The 15,824-nt window shown below is 38.9% G+C and overlaps 1 protein-coding gene across 3 annotated transcripts in view; it reads right to left on the reverse strand.

The window, feature by feature from the left end:
• The window catches only part of HMGCLL1 (3-hydroxy-3-methylglutaryl-CoA lyase like 1), a 122,959-nt gene extending 107,420 nt beyond the window's left edge, over positions 1-15,539 (reverse strand). The window contains exons 1-3 of one of the 3 annotated variants that reach the window (XM_063442938.1): positions 15,480-15,539; positions 4,181-4,300; positions 1,701-1,778 (exon numbers count right to left, since the gene is read on the reverse strand). In XM_063442938.1, coding sequence (XP_063299008.1) covers positions 1,701-1,778; positions 4,181-4,300; positions 15,480-15,536 — 255 coding nt within the window. In that variant the 5' untranslated portion in view covers positions 15,537-15,539. Of the gene's footprint in view, positions 1-1,700; positions 1,779-4,180; positions 4,301-7,432; positions 7,497-15,479 lie in introns of those variants that run through there. The other 2 variants (XM_063442939.1, XM_063442940.1) reach the window with 2 other exon arrangements.
• Between the last annotated feature and the right edge of the window lie 285 nt (positions 15,540-15,824).

Below are 15,824 nucleotides of genomic sequence, written 5' to 3' on the forward strand. Positions count from 1 at the left end.
TGTATTTAAGTTATTCACTATTTCATCATATAAGTTGGTCAAAGGTAGGATAAGTTCTGGTTTCAAAATTATATAAAAGAAATTAGTATATCCATCTGGGCCTGGTGTTTTTTATACATTTAATTTTTGTATTTCCTTGTTCACTTTACTATTAGTGAACCGGGTGTTAATAATTGTAGATCAGAGTTTGTTATGCTGGGAATATTCAAGTTGTTTAAATAGTTTCTTATATTATGTTCATCCATTGACAGACCGAGATTATGTAGTTTATTATAAAATGCATTGAATTTTTGGCCTATTTTCTCAGAAAAGGGAAAAGGGAAAATATTTCCTTACCATCTATTATTTTATCTATTCTATTTTTAGATTTACTTTTTTGCAGTTTTTTGTCAGGTTTTTACTTGCTCTGTTCCCCGTGTAGTAATTGTTTATTCTAAGTTTGTTTAAAGTAATATTAACTTTTTCCTCTGTTTTTAAAATGATTTTGTTTTGAAGTTTGCTCAGATTTATTTTATTTTGATTTGTAGGGTTCTGTTTATTTAAGCTTGCTAAATTGAAAAATTGTATATATAAATCCGCCAGGTCTTTATCCTTATTATTTTGTCAAATTTAATAAAATAACCGTTCATGACCACCTTGTATGTGCTGCATATTGTAGAATCATTTACATCTAGTGTATTGTTTTCCTCATAAAAAATCTTGATAGCTTTATTAGTTCTTCTTTATTTCTTTCATTTTTAATTATTGTATCATCTAATCTCCAAGTAGATCTGCCAGTTACCATCAGTTTGCCAATTTCTACTATAATAAAACTGTGGTCCGACCAAGTATTGTCTTTAATTTGGATATTATGGAGATTACTCATAATTTTGCCCAAACACATATCAATTCTTGAGTATAATCCGTGAACCTTCGACAGATGCGTATAGTCTCTACCCTCTAGGTGTATGGTGCGCCATGCATCATATAATTCATACCCTCTACATGTGCTATTTAAATATCAATGATTGTTTAATAACTTATTTTTCTGTATTAGGGAGTATTTGGGATGTTTTATCAATTTTGTAGTCATACACACAATTAAAACCCCCAGCTATAATTAAGCTATAGTTAAGGTGCCACTGGTTATTTTCTGGACTCTTTCCATAATTTTTGAAAGTAGAGCCGTAAGATTCATATTTGGTGAGTAAATATTAACTAAAGTATATACAATGTTGTTTATATTACTCACCACAATCATATATCTAGCTTCAATATCAACATCTTGATAGATAATATTGATGTGTAGAGAAAATTGAACTCCTCTTTTTTTTTCTTTTTCTAATGAGGCTTGAAGTATATTTGGAAATTTTCTACCACCCCATTTCTGGATATTTGACTTTATCCAGTGGGTTTCTTGAATGAAACCCACTTGTATTTTTTCAGAATAAAGTGAATTGTCATTCATCAGCCGTTTAGCTGGGGTATTTAAACCTTGCGCATTTACTGACATTATTTTAACCATTATAAGTAGCTATTTTTTTTTATATCTATATATATGAATTTAAACTATACATGAAACATAACTGGGACTTGATGAATGGAAAAAAAATAAAAAAAAATAAAGATTACAAAAAATAACAGTTAACATATTATACTGTGATATATTCTTTGTTGATTTGATTTTTTGAAAGAAAAAAAATAGTATGATTAGAAAATACCTGTTCATTTTGTAAACCATCTCTTGGTCCCACTTCTACTATTTTAACATGTTGAGGGAGTCCAGCTGCATAGGATTCCTATAATAGTACAATAGTTATAAATAATGTATCTTAGTATGCCTACTGTACCAACAGCATGACTGATTTACCTGTTGTATATAATATTTAATATGATGCCACACATTGGGTTTGATTTGCTAGAGCCTTGTGCTGGGTTTTTTGAAGTTGGGACAACCTGATATTTATTAGGTGATATAAGTTAGCGACAAAACAAAAAAAATGCTTCTGACTGAAGAGAAACTACTCTTTGGGAAGCCATTGAAATTCTGATTCCAATGCATATATGCTAAAGTTACAGGTTTATAAGAGCGAAACAGACTGTTTTTTAATATTTATTAGTAACTGCTAAGCATGGCAGGATGAGTTATAGGCTCCCATTAGATGCATGACACCAGTCTTCCTACAGTTGAATTAATCATTTTGGTACAATTGTAGAGAACAGAATATAGCCTGTTTGATGGAAAGGAAAATACATTTCTAAATCAATTAGACCCAAGCATGTGATAAAAAAGTATTGGTCTTCTCACTATTACCTTTAAAAAAAAATCACACAAAAAGCTGCTAAATAGGGAAATAAAAATAAAAAAACAGAAAAATATCATAGTGTATAATGCATGTTATGAATAAGAAGAAAAAGTATATAGTGCGCTCTCAAGAATAAGAAATATAACATAATAGCATATATAAGAAATATAAGAAATATAGCAGCATGTCAATTGATCCACTTGTATCAAGGACAACTTGCAGTGCATTACTGGGTTCTCCAGGATTCCATGGAAGATCAATATGAGAGAGAGTTTGTTATGCTATTTATAAATTGAAATTATTTTTAAGAAATGTATTCACAATAATTAAAATTAATTATACAGATACAGCTTCCACAGAATATCTCAATCTCTCAAAGGGTAACAGATGCAGGTAAAATCTTTGCTGTACCAAAGTATTTTGGCAATATACAGATGAAACTAAATTAAAAAAAAGCAAACAAACAACTAAAAAGTGAATCAGAACAATACAAATATATGTTCTTGACATAAGCAATTGTAATTGAAAGTTTACAAGCAATGCATATATGCTAAAGTATATTGGAGACCACATATAACTATAAAACAAATGCATTCCTTGGTACAAGAGTAGATATAGATACAATAATACATTTATTTTTTAGTGCGTGCACTATATACATATTTTTAAATGTTTTTATACAAATTAAACTATTTTTTTAATTTATTTTTTTGCATGTGTTATTCTATTTTGCTTCTTTTTATGTGATAATTTATTATGGGTATGCAAAACAGAATTCACAGGAAATGTATATGCAGCAGTATATTATTTATAAAGTGCCATCAAATTCCGTAGCGCTGTATAATGGGTGGACTAACAGACACATACTTGTAACCAGACAAGTTGGACACACAGAAGCAGAGGGGTTAAGGGCTCTACTCAGTGAGCTTACATGCTAGAGGGAGTGGGGTATAGTGACTCAAAGGTTAAGGTAGAAAAGTAGGGTGCTAGAAAAATACTCACTGAGGGCTTAGTAGGTTATTTTTGACAGTTGCAGGAGAGGAAGGAGGGTGTGGGCATTTAATGCTGTTAACGGTTTAATGGACATGCTTTCCTGAAGAAGTGAGTTTTCAATGATTTTTTTGAAGGAATGGAGACTGGGTGAAAGTCTAATGGAGAAGGGAGGGGAGTTCCACAGAAAAGGTGCAACCCTGGAGAAGTCTTGAAGGTGAACATCAGAGGAGGTAGTATGGATACAGGCTTAGGTCTTCAGCAGAGATCACAGCCCTAAACGGGACATACTTGTGTTTTAAGGAGGATAGGTAGGTTGGGGCAGCATTATGTGGAGACATGTAAGCAAGCACCAGAATCTTAAATTGAGCCCTATATCTTACAGGAAGCCGATGTAGGGATCACCAGAGAGGGGAGGCTTAGGAGGAGCGGTTGGAAAGTAAGAGGAGCCTCACTGCCGCATTCATTATAAATTGCAACAGTGCAGGCTGGGAGCACATAAGATCACTGAGAAAGGGTACATGGTATATTGGTATATGCACTAGTACTGATATTTATCATATGAAACAAAATGTGTTTTTTGTATAAACAATCACATTTGATTAGAGCAGGCTTCCCCAAACTCTGGCCCTCCAGATGTTGCTGAACTACAAATCCCATGATTCTCAGCCTATTTCATTCATTGTATCATGGGAGTTTTAGTTCAGCAACATCTGGAGGGCCAGAGTTTGGGGAAGCCTGGATTAAAGTAACCTAATTCAGCTTAATCACTGAGCTTCAGCAGGACAGCTCAAAAGATAAGATATCACGATGGTTATACAAACAAATTTGGGTATTTCAGCATATAATGCTAAGGTCTTAAGAAACTGCTGTTTCATCTTTCTCCTTTTGTTTTAAAGTCTTACCTGCTCAGGAGGAGAAGTAGCATCGCTGATCCAAATTTGGTCTTTAAGTAGATGCTGGTAGCTGAGGCAATGCTTTACAGCAGTTGGAACATTACCCATTGGGTGGAGATAGACTAATCCCTGCAAATAAAGGAAATAAGGAACATTTAAGTCAAACTTACCATACTTTTATTTTCCTGGCTAATCATGGTAGCATCGCTTATGGGTATTCCCTAAGATAAAGCCAACAGGGCCAAGTAAATGAAAATAGCAAACATGCTGCAAATGTAGATATTTTATTACAAATTCTGAACAGAAGATAATGCACTTTTACTAAAAGATGTAGAGGAATAAGCCAGATCCAGTTTATAGTGTTTTATAAATGTGAGAGGAGAGAACCAAAGTGGCTGTCTTGCATATATCATCAGGAGGAACCTCTGCCCAATTAGCCCAATAAGTAGATAATGATCTAGTAGAATGAGTTTTAACCTTTGCTGAAGGAGAAAGGTTATTATTGCAGTTTGCATCTGAAATGATTGCTGCAATCCAACAGCTTAGTATAGAGGATGAGGCTGCTTTGTCTTTCCTGGAAACTGTTGATAGGAAAATTAATGTGTCAGTTTTCCTGAAACTTTTGATAACTGTCAAGTACTGGACAGATAATCCTGAACATCCAATTCATAAAACTTTAAATTCATCTGGAGTGTGAGGATTGGGGAAAAAGGGTAGGGCAATTTCTTGAACCATGTGGAGATGGTTTCAGTACCACTCTGTCATGGAATATCATGGTGTGAGTATCTTGACATGAATAGACTGGTGTACAGAATTGCATTTAGCTGTGGATATTACAATTAGAAAGACTATTTATTAAGTATTAATTTTCAGTAGAGGAGCATTAAGTGGATCCATCAATGAGTGGTGGAGAGGTGTTTCAATTCAGAGGCTTGATTCTCATGGGTGATTTAAAGCTTTAAAGAGGGCAGACATAGATTGGACTGTAAGAGTGCTTAGACTCAGTCCCTTTTCTAGGCCAGATTGAAGAAACTCCAGTACTTGTAGGTGAGAGAGATAGAGGAAATCAAAAAACTTCAGTTGTGACCATTCTTGGGATGCTTAACACACTCTAATAACAAGAAGATGTAAAATCTTTTCTGGATTTTCTGAGTGTTTCCACTATGGTTTGATAGTCCTTGATTTAATAACTTTCAAAAGCCAGGCTCCAAGATTTCAATGAGAAGGATTTTGATGAACAGCAAGCCTTGAACTAGGAGATCTGGTCTGAGAGGTAAACTCCAAGGATGGAAAATGTCCAACTTGCACAAAAGGGGATACTCCTTTGCCATAATGGGACAATGGCAATTACTTTCTTCCTTTCTGATTTAATTTTATGTAATAGGCAAGGTATTAAAGGTAGGGGAGAGAACACATACCCAGATTGAAATTCCGTGTTTGAGAAGAGCATCCTGACATAGTATCTGTAGTAAGAGAATTAAATCTGGAGACTTGTGCATCATATTAAATACTTCTGGATGTAGGCTCCATTTTCCTTGTTGAATGTTCAGATAGTCTTTCAGGATGTTTTCAGGCCTGTAAGATAAAGTGCTTTTAGACCCAAAAGATGTTTCATGGCAAATTTCATTAAGGGATTCAGCTATTTGAGTAGTCGTTTGCTCCTTGTACACCCTTGGAGATTGGCATACGCTGCTACAGCTCTATTGTCTGTACCCATTAGGACCCAATTGTTTATTATAGTAGAAAACATTCAAGGCTTTGAAGATGGCTCTAAGCTCAGTGCAGTTTAATTTCCTGAAGTGACCAAACTCCATGAGTTCAAATTGGCTCCCCTACCTTGAAGACTGGCATCTATGGTATTTACTTGCCAATATGGTCATTATAGTGAAAATCCTTTCCGAAGGTTTAGTAATGAACCATTTCAGATGAGCTCCCACTTAAAAAAGGAATTATGATCAATTGGTCCCAATCATTCTGTTTTTACTTGAACTGATTGATAAAATTAATCTAAATGGGTCTTAAATTCCATTGGGCCCATCACACCAGACCTATCGTAGAAGTGAGAGATCTCAGGAGACTCATAATTTCTTGCTGTGATGGATCTTTTTTTTTCCTCCATCATCTTTAGTTGTATATGAGAATCTGTATTTTGAAAATTTTTACTGAAGAAAATATGGTGTCTATTGCTGCTCCTAAATATATGATCTGCTGAGAAGGAATAAAATTACTATTTTCCCTGTTTATGGCCCAACCATGGTCTTGTAGACATTTTGGAGCTCTCTCTGTAGGATGCTTTTCTGCTCTGATGGATGGTGAACCAATAAGGATGCCATTCAAGTATTGGTATATTCGTATTCCTTGTTTTCTCAGGAAGGCAATGACAGTCACCAGAACTTTTGAAAATGTTCTGGGAGTCAGACTTAAACATAAGTGAAGACCTTTGAATTGGAAGTGTTTCCCAAAGATATAGAATCTCAGGAACTCGAAATGTTGATGGACAGGAGTCTGATATTAAGCATCCATGAGATCTTTAGAGGTAATCCAATCTTTTTGCTTATTGATGGGATAATAGAGGAGATTGATTCCATCTTAACAGATAGATTTTTTTTTTAATTCCTGCAAAAAAGAAAGAATGAGAACTCAGAATGGACAAAAGCTTAGAGAGATTTAATAGCTTGCCTTTCACTACATCCCTGCTCAGGTCTCAAAATAGTTTTAGCTCATCTTGTGCCATTACAGAGAGAACATATCTGAAGCATATCAGACTGGTCCCACCAGTATGGGCAGTCCAGATCAGAAATACCAGCAAGTTCCCTCTGCACGAGAGATACAGCAACCCCAGACAATAGTCTTGTCCTTCTTTTGGGCCTCAGTGAGGTGTAGCCAATATCCCTCTAGGCACAGTGAGCACGGGGTCCACGACTGGATTACCCTTTTAACTTGGGGCAAGCCAAGTTAATGCATTAAAGCAAAAATTAAAGACTGAAAACTCTGAGCATGGACAAAAGTGTAGAGAGGCTTAATAGCCTGCCCTCCGCTACATACCCGCTCAGGTCTCAAAATAGTTTTTGCTCACTTGTGCCATTACAGAGAGAACATGTAAGTGCGGTGTAGCTGATATCCCACTAGGCACAGTGAGCATGAGGTCCACATCTGGATTACCCTTTTAACTTATTTTAATTCCTGGTTTATGTCTTAGGTCTATAATGAGTCTCAGTTTCCCCTGTGGTTTTGGTGGCAAAAATAATCTTGATTACCAACCTTTGAATTTCCTCTATTGGAGCCTTCTCTGACCTCTTGAAATAATCTGATGCATGGCTTCTTGTATTATAGGATTTGCATTTCTTGAGACCTTGAATATATTTGAAGATGGGAATTTTTCAAATCCCAGCTTGTAGCCTTCTCTTTTATTCAGAGCCCATAAGTCTAAAATGCTGTGGGTCCACATAGAGCAAAAGAAATGTAGACTTCCACCGATGAGACCTGGCTGCACCTTCATATGTTCTTTGGTGTACGTAATCCTCGATCTCTGGTAGATTTTGAATTTGATGTAAACATTTCTCCAGTTAGAATACCTATTGTATGATCTCCCAGATAATACAATCCTCTGTAAGTTCTGCTTTCTAGAAATGACCAATCTCTAAACCATCTGTCCTTCCAAGATGAAGTGTTGGTTCTGGAGGGAGAAAGGCCTCTACGGTCTGCAGCTTTCTGTATGCCTTGGTCTAGAATTTTACCAAAAAGCAATTCTCTTTGAAATGGAAGAGGAACATAAGGATGCTTTTGATGTATAATCTGCACCCCATGCGTGAAGCCATAATGTCCTTCTGGATGCCACCGATAAGACCAATCTGTTTGCAATTTGCAATTATCTGGATACCATGATCATGACTGCTGTTCCACTTGTGTATTGGCTTAAATGCCCCATAAAAAATTTATAAGTACAGAGTGCTGCAATTTCCCTCAGTCTTTGGACACTGGGTTACAGCAACAGTCTGTTGTGTGATCTGAAGATCTGTGTGTGTGACGAAGTATCAGGGATTATTCTAGCGCCTGTAACCAAAAAAATCGAAATTTTATTAAAGACAGGAGGCAAATATTTGCTTTACTTCCTTTACTGAATCCTCCCAGCAGCAAAGAAATAGTTAAACAGTTTGGACAAAAAACAATCAGAATACATCTAGTCAGTAATATATGTATGTGAGACTCCTCCCAACTTCTCTTTCTTGATGCAACCGGAATGTGATGTCAACCGTGTTAACTAGAAAATGAATCATCTTCAAAGAGCAGTAGTCAAACATATAAACGAAAGGTAGTCAAACCATTAGATCCACAAATCAAGGATGTCATGAAGAGTATGAAGATAGTTTCACACTAGAAAGAGAAGAAAAGTCGTGCAAGTCTAGTTTGACTGGCAGGTTGACAAACTTGATATGATATGTTATATACATCACTATATACACGTAGATGTTTAAATACAATCAAATGCCTAAACAGGTTAGTGCTTAAGTAACACAAAGAACCTGAAACACGACAAGAATAAGGCAGACAAAACTCTTGAATACCTTACCTGAATACGAAAAGAATGAGGCACATAAAGCTCTCAAACACCTTACCTGAGTATCCCTTCATAGATGAAACCTGGAGGGGGGGCGATATGAAAAGATGTCCGAGAAGACATAGGGTGAGAAAATATTTGCATTCTGTCTTAGAATTAGAATAAGATTAGAATAGATAATTTGGTCACTGATATTAGAATAATCCCTAATTTTATGGCAAGACAAGAGACTTCATATTTGCTATCTTAACGCCCAGCGAGTAAATGAAAACCCGGATGAGATTAAGGCTGGAAATAGAAGGTACTGAAGGTAGATTCCCTTGACCAATCTGTGGAGGCAAAAATGTCCAAAAGGGAAATCCCTGCATTAAGGGCAGAGGAGGCAGCTGCGCCCTGCACCAAATAAGTGCTCAAGGAGACCTCAACGCCTGCAACACAGAGGAGCCACCAGATCCACCTAGCAATCGTGGGACAGGACACCAGATTATGAGGATGAACATAGGACACAAAAAGAGCCAATGGAGCTCGAAGAGGAGTGGTAAAGGAGACATACCGTTGCAAACAATGGGCAACACAAGGATGGCTTGTCAGGGAAATCTGGATTAAAAAAAACAAAAAAAAAACGATGGGACCTTAGTGCGTAGAGCAATAGAGAAACATACACCTTCAGGACTAAATGCAATAGCATCAAGGTCAAAAGCTTTGATGTCGGAGAACAATCGAAAGGAGACCAAACAAAGCAGTAGGGCTAGTTTGGCAGAGAGTTGCCGTAATGACAGTTCCGAGTTAGGAGGCCAAGCTTCCAGGAAGGACAAGACCTGTGCAACATCCCAAAAATGGATATAAGAGGGGCTGGAGGTCAGGAGAAGTGAATACCCCGTAGGAGCCTGCAAACAGATGGTGTTGTCCGACAGGAACCGCATCAATCGGACAATGAGCCTCTGAAATAGCAGAACAAAAAAAACATTTATCGTACGGTAAGACTTGCCATTGTCAAAAAGAGATCATAGGAAATTCATGATATTCACCAGAGTCATTGAAAAGGGATCAATATCCCTTTCCAAACACCAGCAAACCCAGAACTTCCATGCCGAAAGGTAAGATCTGCGAGTTCCTGGGGCCCATGAATCCCAGAAGAGACTTCAAGCAGGGTCCGGATGTTTTAAGATGTACCAGGATCCCCCAAAACAGTCCAGGCCACCAGCTGAAGACGTCCCTGGATGGCGAGAGGGTGGAAAGCTCTGGAGTGATCTCGGAGGAGATCCGGAGCCAGAGGCAGAAGCAGAGGGTTATCTGTGGGCATTTCTAAGAGATTGGGATACCAATGTTGGGTTCTCCAGAGAGGAGTTATTAACAGGACTGTAACTCCCAGAACCTTGAGGTGATGGAGAGTGTGAGGTATCATGGAAAAAGGTAGAAACGCATGAGCTCCCATCGACGGCCAAGGTTGTAGAAAGGAGTCGACGGCTTGAGACATCGGGTCCAGTAGCCAACTGAAGAAGTAATCTTTCTGATGGTTCAGCCTGGAGACAAACAGATCGAACGGGATGGGCCCACAAAGCCAATGGAGATGATGGAAGACACCCGGCTCTAGATGCCAGTTGCTGGCATCCCTCCAGTAACTGGAGAACCAGGCTGCCACAAGGTTGTCTGACTTAGGTAGATATTCTGCTAGAAGAGAGATTCCTCCCTAAACAGAACTGGTAGAGTTTTTTCATAAGGTCTGACAGGAGCTTCGATCGAGAGCCTCCAAGACAATTGACATAGCGGACAGCGGGAACGTTGTCCATTCTGAGAATCAAAGCACCGTCCCTGCAAAAAACTGCGAATCGCAAAGGCACCTGCCATCAGCTCGAGGCAATTGATGTGCATCGAGCGCTCTGACTGGGTCCAGAGACGTCCCATAGAAAGGCCAGTTCAAGTGGCTCCCCACTCTAGGATGCTGGCATCACACTCGAGGACAAAATCCTGTCGGCTCCCAAATATAGCTTTCCCATTCCAGGCCTCCATGTTCTGGAGCCATCAATCTAATTCCAGATGGACCTCCTCTGCAAGGAAAACTGGTTAGTGGTAAGACCGGGATCTGCGAAGATACCACGTCTTGAGGCGTTGCATTGCCCTGTAATGTATGGCTTTTATCTTTGACATCGGGAGTTGAAGGATCGACAGAATGAAGTCGATCTAAAAACCCCAGAAAATGATAACTGGGATGGTACTAGTGTGTATTTTTCTAAATTGATTACAAAACCAAGGTTTTGTAGGAGAAATTTGGTAATATCTGTATGTTTCCGAAGAGTATGGGGGTCCTGCACCATGATTAATATGTTGTCTAAGTAGATTATGGACCTGATACCTTCAGACCGGAGAAGGGCCATAACTGGTTTAATTAACTTGGTGAAGCATCAAGGGGCGGACGAGACACCTAAAGGAAGGCAAATGAACTGCCAAAGCTCTTGTTGCCATATGAATTGGAGGAAGGGACGGTGAGAGGGCTCTAAGGGCACTGTAAGGTAAGCATCCCTGAGATCGAAACAGGATCTCCTCGCATCCCCTCGCAAAGCAGGTCTCAGAGCAGCTGTATGCCTTCCATTTTGAAATGTCGATACACTATGAACTGATTCAAACTTCTCAAGTTGATGATCGGGCGAAAGTCATTTGACTTCTTCCAAATTAGGAAAATGTTCCTTACAAACCTGGAAGGGGATGGCGAGGGTTCGACTGCACACTTGTCTTTGAGCTTGAAGAGTTCTGCATGGAGTACGGCGGTGTTTGATTGGGGCAACTCAGGGATCTGTACTTGGACCCATTCTCTTTAATGTTTTTTTTAGTGATATTGCAGAAGGTCTTGATGGCAAGGTATGTCTTTTTGCTGATGATACTAAGATATGTAACAGGGTTGCTGTTCCAGGAGGGATAAGCCAAATGGCAAATGATTTAGGTAAACTAGAAAAATGGTCAGAGTTGTGGCAACTGACATTTAATGTGAATAAGTGCAAGATAATGCATCTTGGAGTACAGAATATTTGACAGAGTCCTAACCTCAACATCTGAGGAAAGGGATTTAGGGGTGATTATTTCTGATGACTTAAAGGTAGGCAGACAATGTAATAGAGCAGCAGGAAATGCTAGAATAATGCTTGGTTGTAAAGGGAGAGGTATAAGCAGTAGAAAGAGATAAGTGCTCATGCCATTGTACAGAACACTGGTGAGACCTCATTTGGCGTATTGTACGCAGTACTGGAGACCGTATCTCGAGAAGGATATTGATACTTTAGAAAGAGTTCAGAGAAGTGCTACTAAACTGGTTCAAGGATTGCATGATAAAACTTACAAGTAAAGGTTAAAGGAACTTAACATGTATAGTTTGGAGGAAAGACAAGACAAGGGGGGATATGATAGAAACACTTAAATGCAAGGGAATCAAGTAATCCTCCACAAGAGGACATAGTCTTAAATTAGAGGGGCAAAGGTTTAAAAATAATATCCGGAAGTATTACTTTACTGAGAGGGTAGTGGATGCATGGGAAAGACTTCCAGCTGACCTCTCCAGTGGTAGAGGTTAACACAGTAAAGGAGTTTAAGCATGCCTGGGATATGCATAAGGTTATCCTAACTATAAGATAAGGCCAGGGACTAATGAAAGTATTTTTAAAAATTGTGCAGACTAGATAGGCCGAATGGTTCTTATCTGCCGTCACATTCCATGTTTCTATGTTTCTATGACAAGCTTAGAGGGCAAGGAGGGAACTCTTTTATAGGGTCGGTGGTGAAGTCTATGAGAAAACCTGAAACAGTCTGAAGGATCCCGAGTGAGAAGAGACCACAAAAAAAAAAAAAGAGTTAGACGGCTTTTAATATGTATTAGAGAATTAGGTAGGTGCATTACCTTGAGCAGAGCGACCCTGGAGAGAAGCAGACCGACGTCCTCTGATTTATCCTCTATTGGTGAACAGTTGTCTGTGATAGGGGCGGGTATAACCTTAGTTCTAAGGCTCAGCAGGGCGAGGCCTGTAGCCTATGAAGGCAGATATGCCGGTAGCTCGGCCTCTTTGGTGCCCACCCCTGGCAGAAAAACGATTTGAGCTAAACACTCTGTGGAGATAGGTCTGAGCTTTATTCAACATGGTGAACACAGGCTTGCCTGTTGAGGTCCAGCATGAACTGATCACCAAACAATAGGACGTTCGGACCGAGTTCTTTAGAACTTAAATCTGCCAGTTTAGCATCTATTTTATAGAGAGAAGCTTTTCCTCGTTCCGTGGACATAGCCACATTACCATTCCTAAGTAAACATAGAGCTCTTTGTGCCCATTCACATACCAAGTGGGGATCCAAGGTACCTTCAGCAATGACTTCATCCACCAAAATACAAATCTGAATAATGGGGCCAACAATGCCCAATAACTTATCCTGGACAATTTTTAGGCCCTGTTCCAGGCCCTTGTGGGGCTCTTTACCTGATTTGCTGAGGAATGTAATTAGGAGAGGATCACACTCAGGCTTAAGAGCCACCTTATCTAGTATCGTTGGATGAGGGAATTCTGCCAGTAGTTTGTTTTGAATCTCTTTTACAAGAGATTTCTAGAGCCACATTCTGCAGAATTGGGCTATATGGGCCGGTGGTGCCCACTAAGCCGAGCGGGGATGTTTGATGATCCTTGGATCAAACTGGGGCTTGCCACAAGCATCCAACAGGATGTCTGATGATTTATCCTTGTTTTGGGAAGGATTATCCAGGGTAGAAGTCTGCACCAGGGGATGATTAACAAAGGAATCCCTGACAAAGGGAGTATTGCTTTGGTGTTCCTCATCAGAGTACCCTGCGCAGTACTCATCCACGACTTGGAGGTTGTGATGCGATGTTGAACCCTCCAAGGGGTAGAGTATGACCCATGGATTGTGGAGGAATGAGACAGTCTAGGTTTTTTTTACTGGTGCCTTGCCTTTAATGGCTGGGGCACTGTTGTCCTTCCAGAAACATTTGCGCAGCCCCTTCATGATCAGAATCATTATGAGACTCTTCCGAGTCAGAAATATTCCTAGCAACATGTGGTCCGGAAACAGGTTTAGCCTGTTCGTGATAAGCTGCAATAGCCTTCAGCATCGATTGGAGGTTGTGGGCAAGTGGAAGTCAAGTGGGCAAATGGAGGTTACCCAAAGTGCAGTAATAAGTGGGGGTCACCTACCAATAATAAGACGCAGAAGCAAACAAGCGGAAACCAATGTACCTCTGTAGCAAAAAAACAAACAAAAAAAAAACCAGGGGTCACCTTTTATAAAAAAAGGGGTCACCCTTGTGGCAGATTTATTGTTTGGATTTATTAATGATGGTAACAGATATTGCAGGAGAAAACACTTTTATCAAGCAAGTTGTCTGAACCTGTCTGTGGGGCAAACAGAGAGAGAGAGGTGCTCAGAATAACTGTATTAAATAAAATAAAATCTAAATAAATAAATAATAATGAAATTATAGAACCTACCTTGGAACCAGTAGGAATAGGTAAATAACTGCCAAAACGCTAAGTCCCCAGTGCAAGACAGGCAGAATAAGCTCTGTCGACAAGATAAACTGGCGTACACTAAGATGGCCACCGTCACTAGAGCTCCAAAACCGCGAGCGTCACAGAAAAGGCCGGGAAAGGAAAAAACAAACCCGTGAACAGATCATGGCAGTATACATCTGAGAGAGCGTGAATAGCAACTAGGAAACAAAACCGCGGCCAAATCGCGGTCGGCAAAAGACAGGGGATGGTAATAGTGGAGTAGGAACAACACACAGTGGGTAACACAAGGAATGCTGTGGGGATCCTAAAGTGAGGACCAAGGCCCTGTGGGCCGACAAAGGTCGGCCCCAAGGGTAGAGACCCAGTAAACAAACGGGATAAAGAAAAATAAGCCAAAATATAAACAAAATATAGAGATAATAAAATTAAAGAGTTATTTAAAGTGTAAAGTGTTTCAGAAAACCATATAAATATACATAAACCTATAATCAAAGGCTTGTAAATTAGAATTGACTCACCTGGGAGGCAAGCAGCAAAGAAAGAGGAGCTGGGAGGAGTCTCACAGCCATATATTACCAACTAGATGTATTCTGATTGTTTTTTGTTCAAACTGTTTAACTATTTATTTGCTGCTGGGAGGATTCAGTAAAGGAAGTAAAGCAAATATGAAGTCTCCTGTCTTGTCATCAAATTCTAAATTGCTTGACAAATCTTTCAACAATCACTGTTACCCAACCAATGATCTATCCACTTAGTTTCTCGAAAAATATAACTATGCAGAGAAAACACACAATAGATAAGCATATAAACTGCATAACTCTATCAATAGATTTATGCAAAACTCACGTAAGGTTTTCAATTCTAAGTGTATAATATCTAAATCACAATGTGCCTGTAAACACTATTTCATTTTCTTATTAAATAGCAACTTTCAGATTTGCCTTTGCAATAATCTCACCACCTCCATTCTGCCTGCACACTGTGATTGACACATTGTATTTCACATACCTATTATATTTGACAATCAGAAGAGATATCTGTTAATATAAATCAAGATTGCAGGTTTGCAAGGGTATCCTGCTGTTTACTTAAATGACCTAAACATTATTCAGTATTGATATACCTTCTTTAAACCATCTCTTGTTCAGCCCATTATCAGCTCATACATGAGAAGCTGCCAGTATAACAACATGCATTTTGCTTTGTAAGAACCATAGAATGCTATTTCCTTTTTTTATCTTCTTACCCATACCGAAGCAAAGCAGAATAGGTTGCACTTCACAGGGCTGAAAGCAGCTTGCATCCAATCTTGTTATTATTGCAGTGCACAGCACAGTCAGTGCTGATGGAGCCTCCCAGACATGCTCAGATGAAGATGTTATCACAGCTACCATTAAAGGGACAAGGCCAAAGCAATAATGCAAAATGTATTCACTGACTTCTAAATGGAGAACATGTTGCATATACAAAAACAATGTATTTACAATATGTGTTCATTATTCAAATACACACACATACATACATACACACACACACTATCTCACAAAAGTGAGTACACCCCTTACATGTTTGCAAATATTTTATTATATCT

The sequence above is a fragment of the Pelobates fuscus genome, chromosome 2 (assembly GCF_036172605.1).
Source record: "Pelobates fuscus isolate aPelFus1 chromosome 2, aPelFus1.pri, whole genome shotgun sequence".
Classification (NCBI taxonomy): domain Eukaryota; kingdom Metazoa; phylum Chordata; class Amphibia; order Anura; family Pelobatidae; genus Pelobates; species Pelobates fuscus.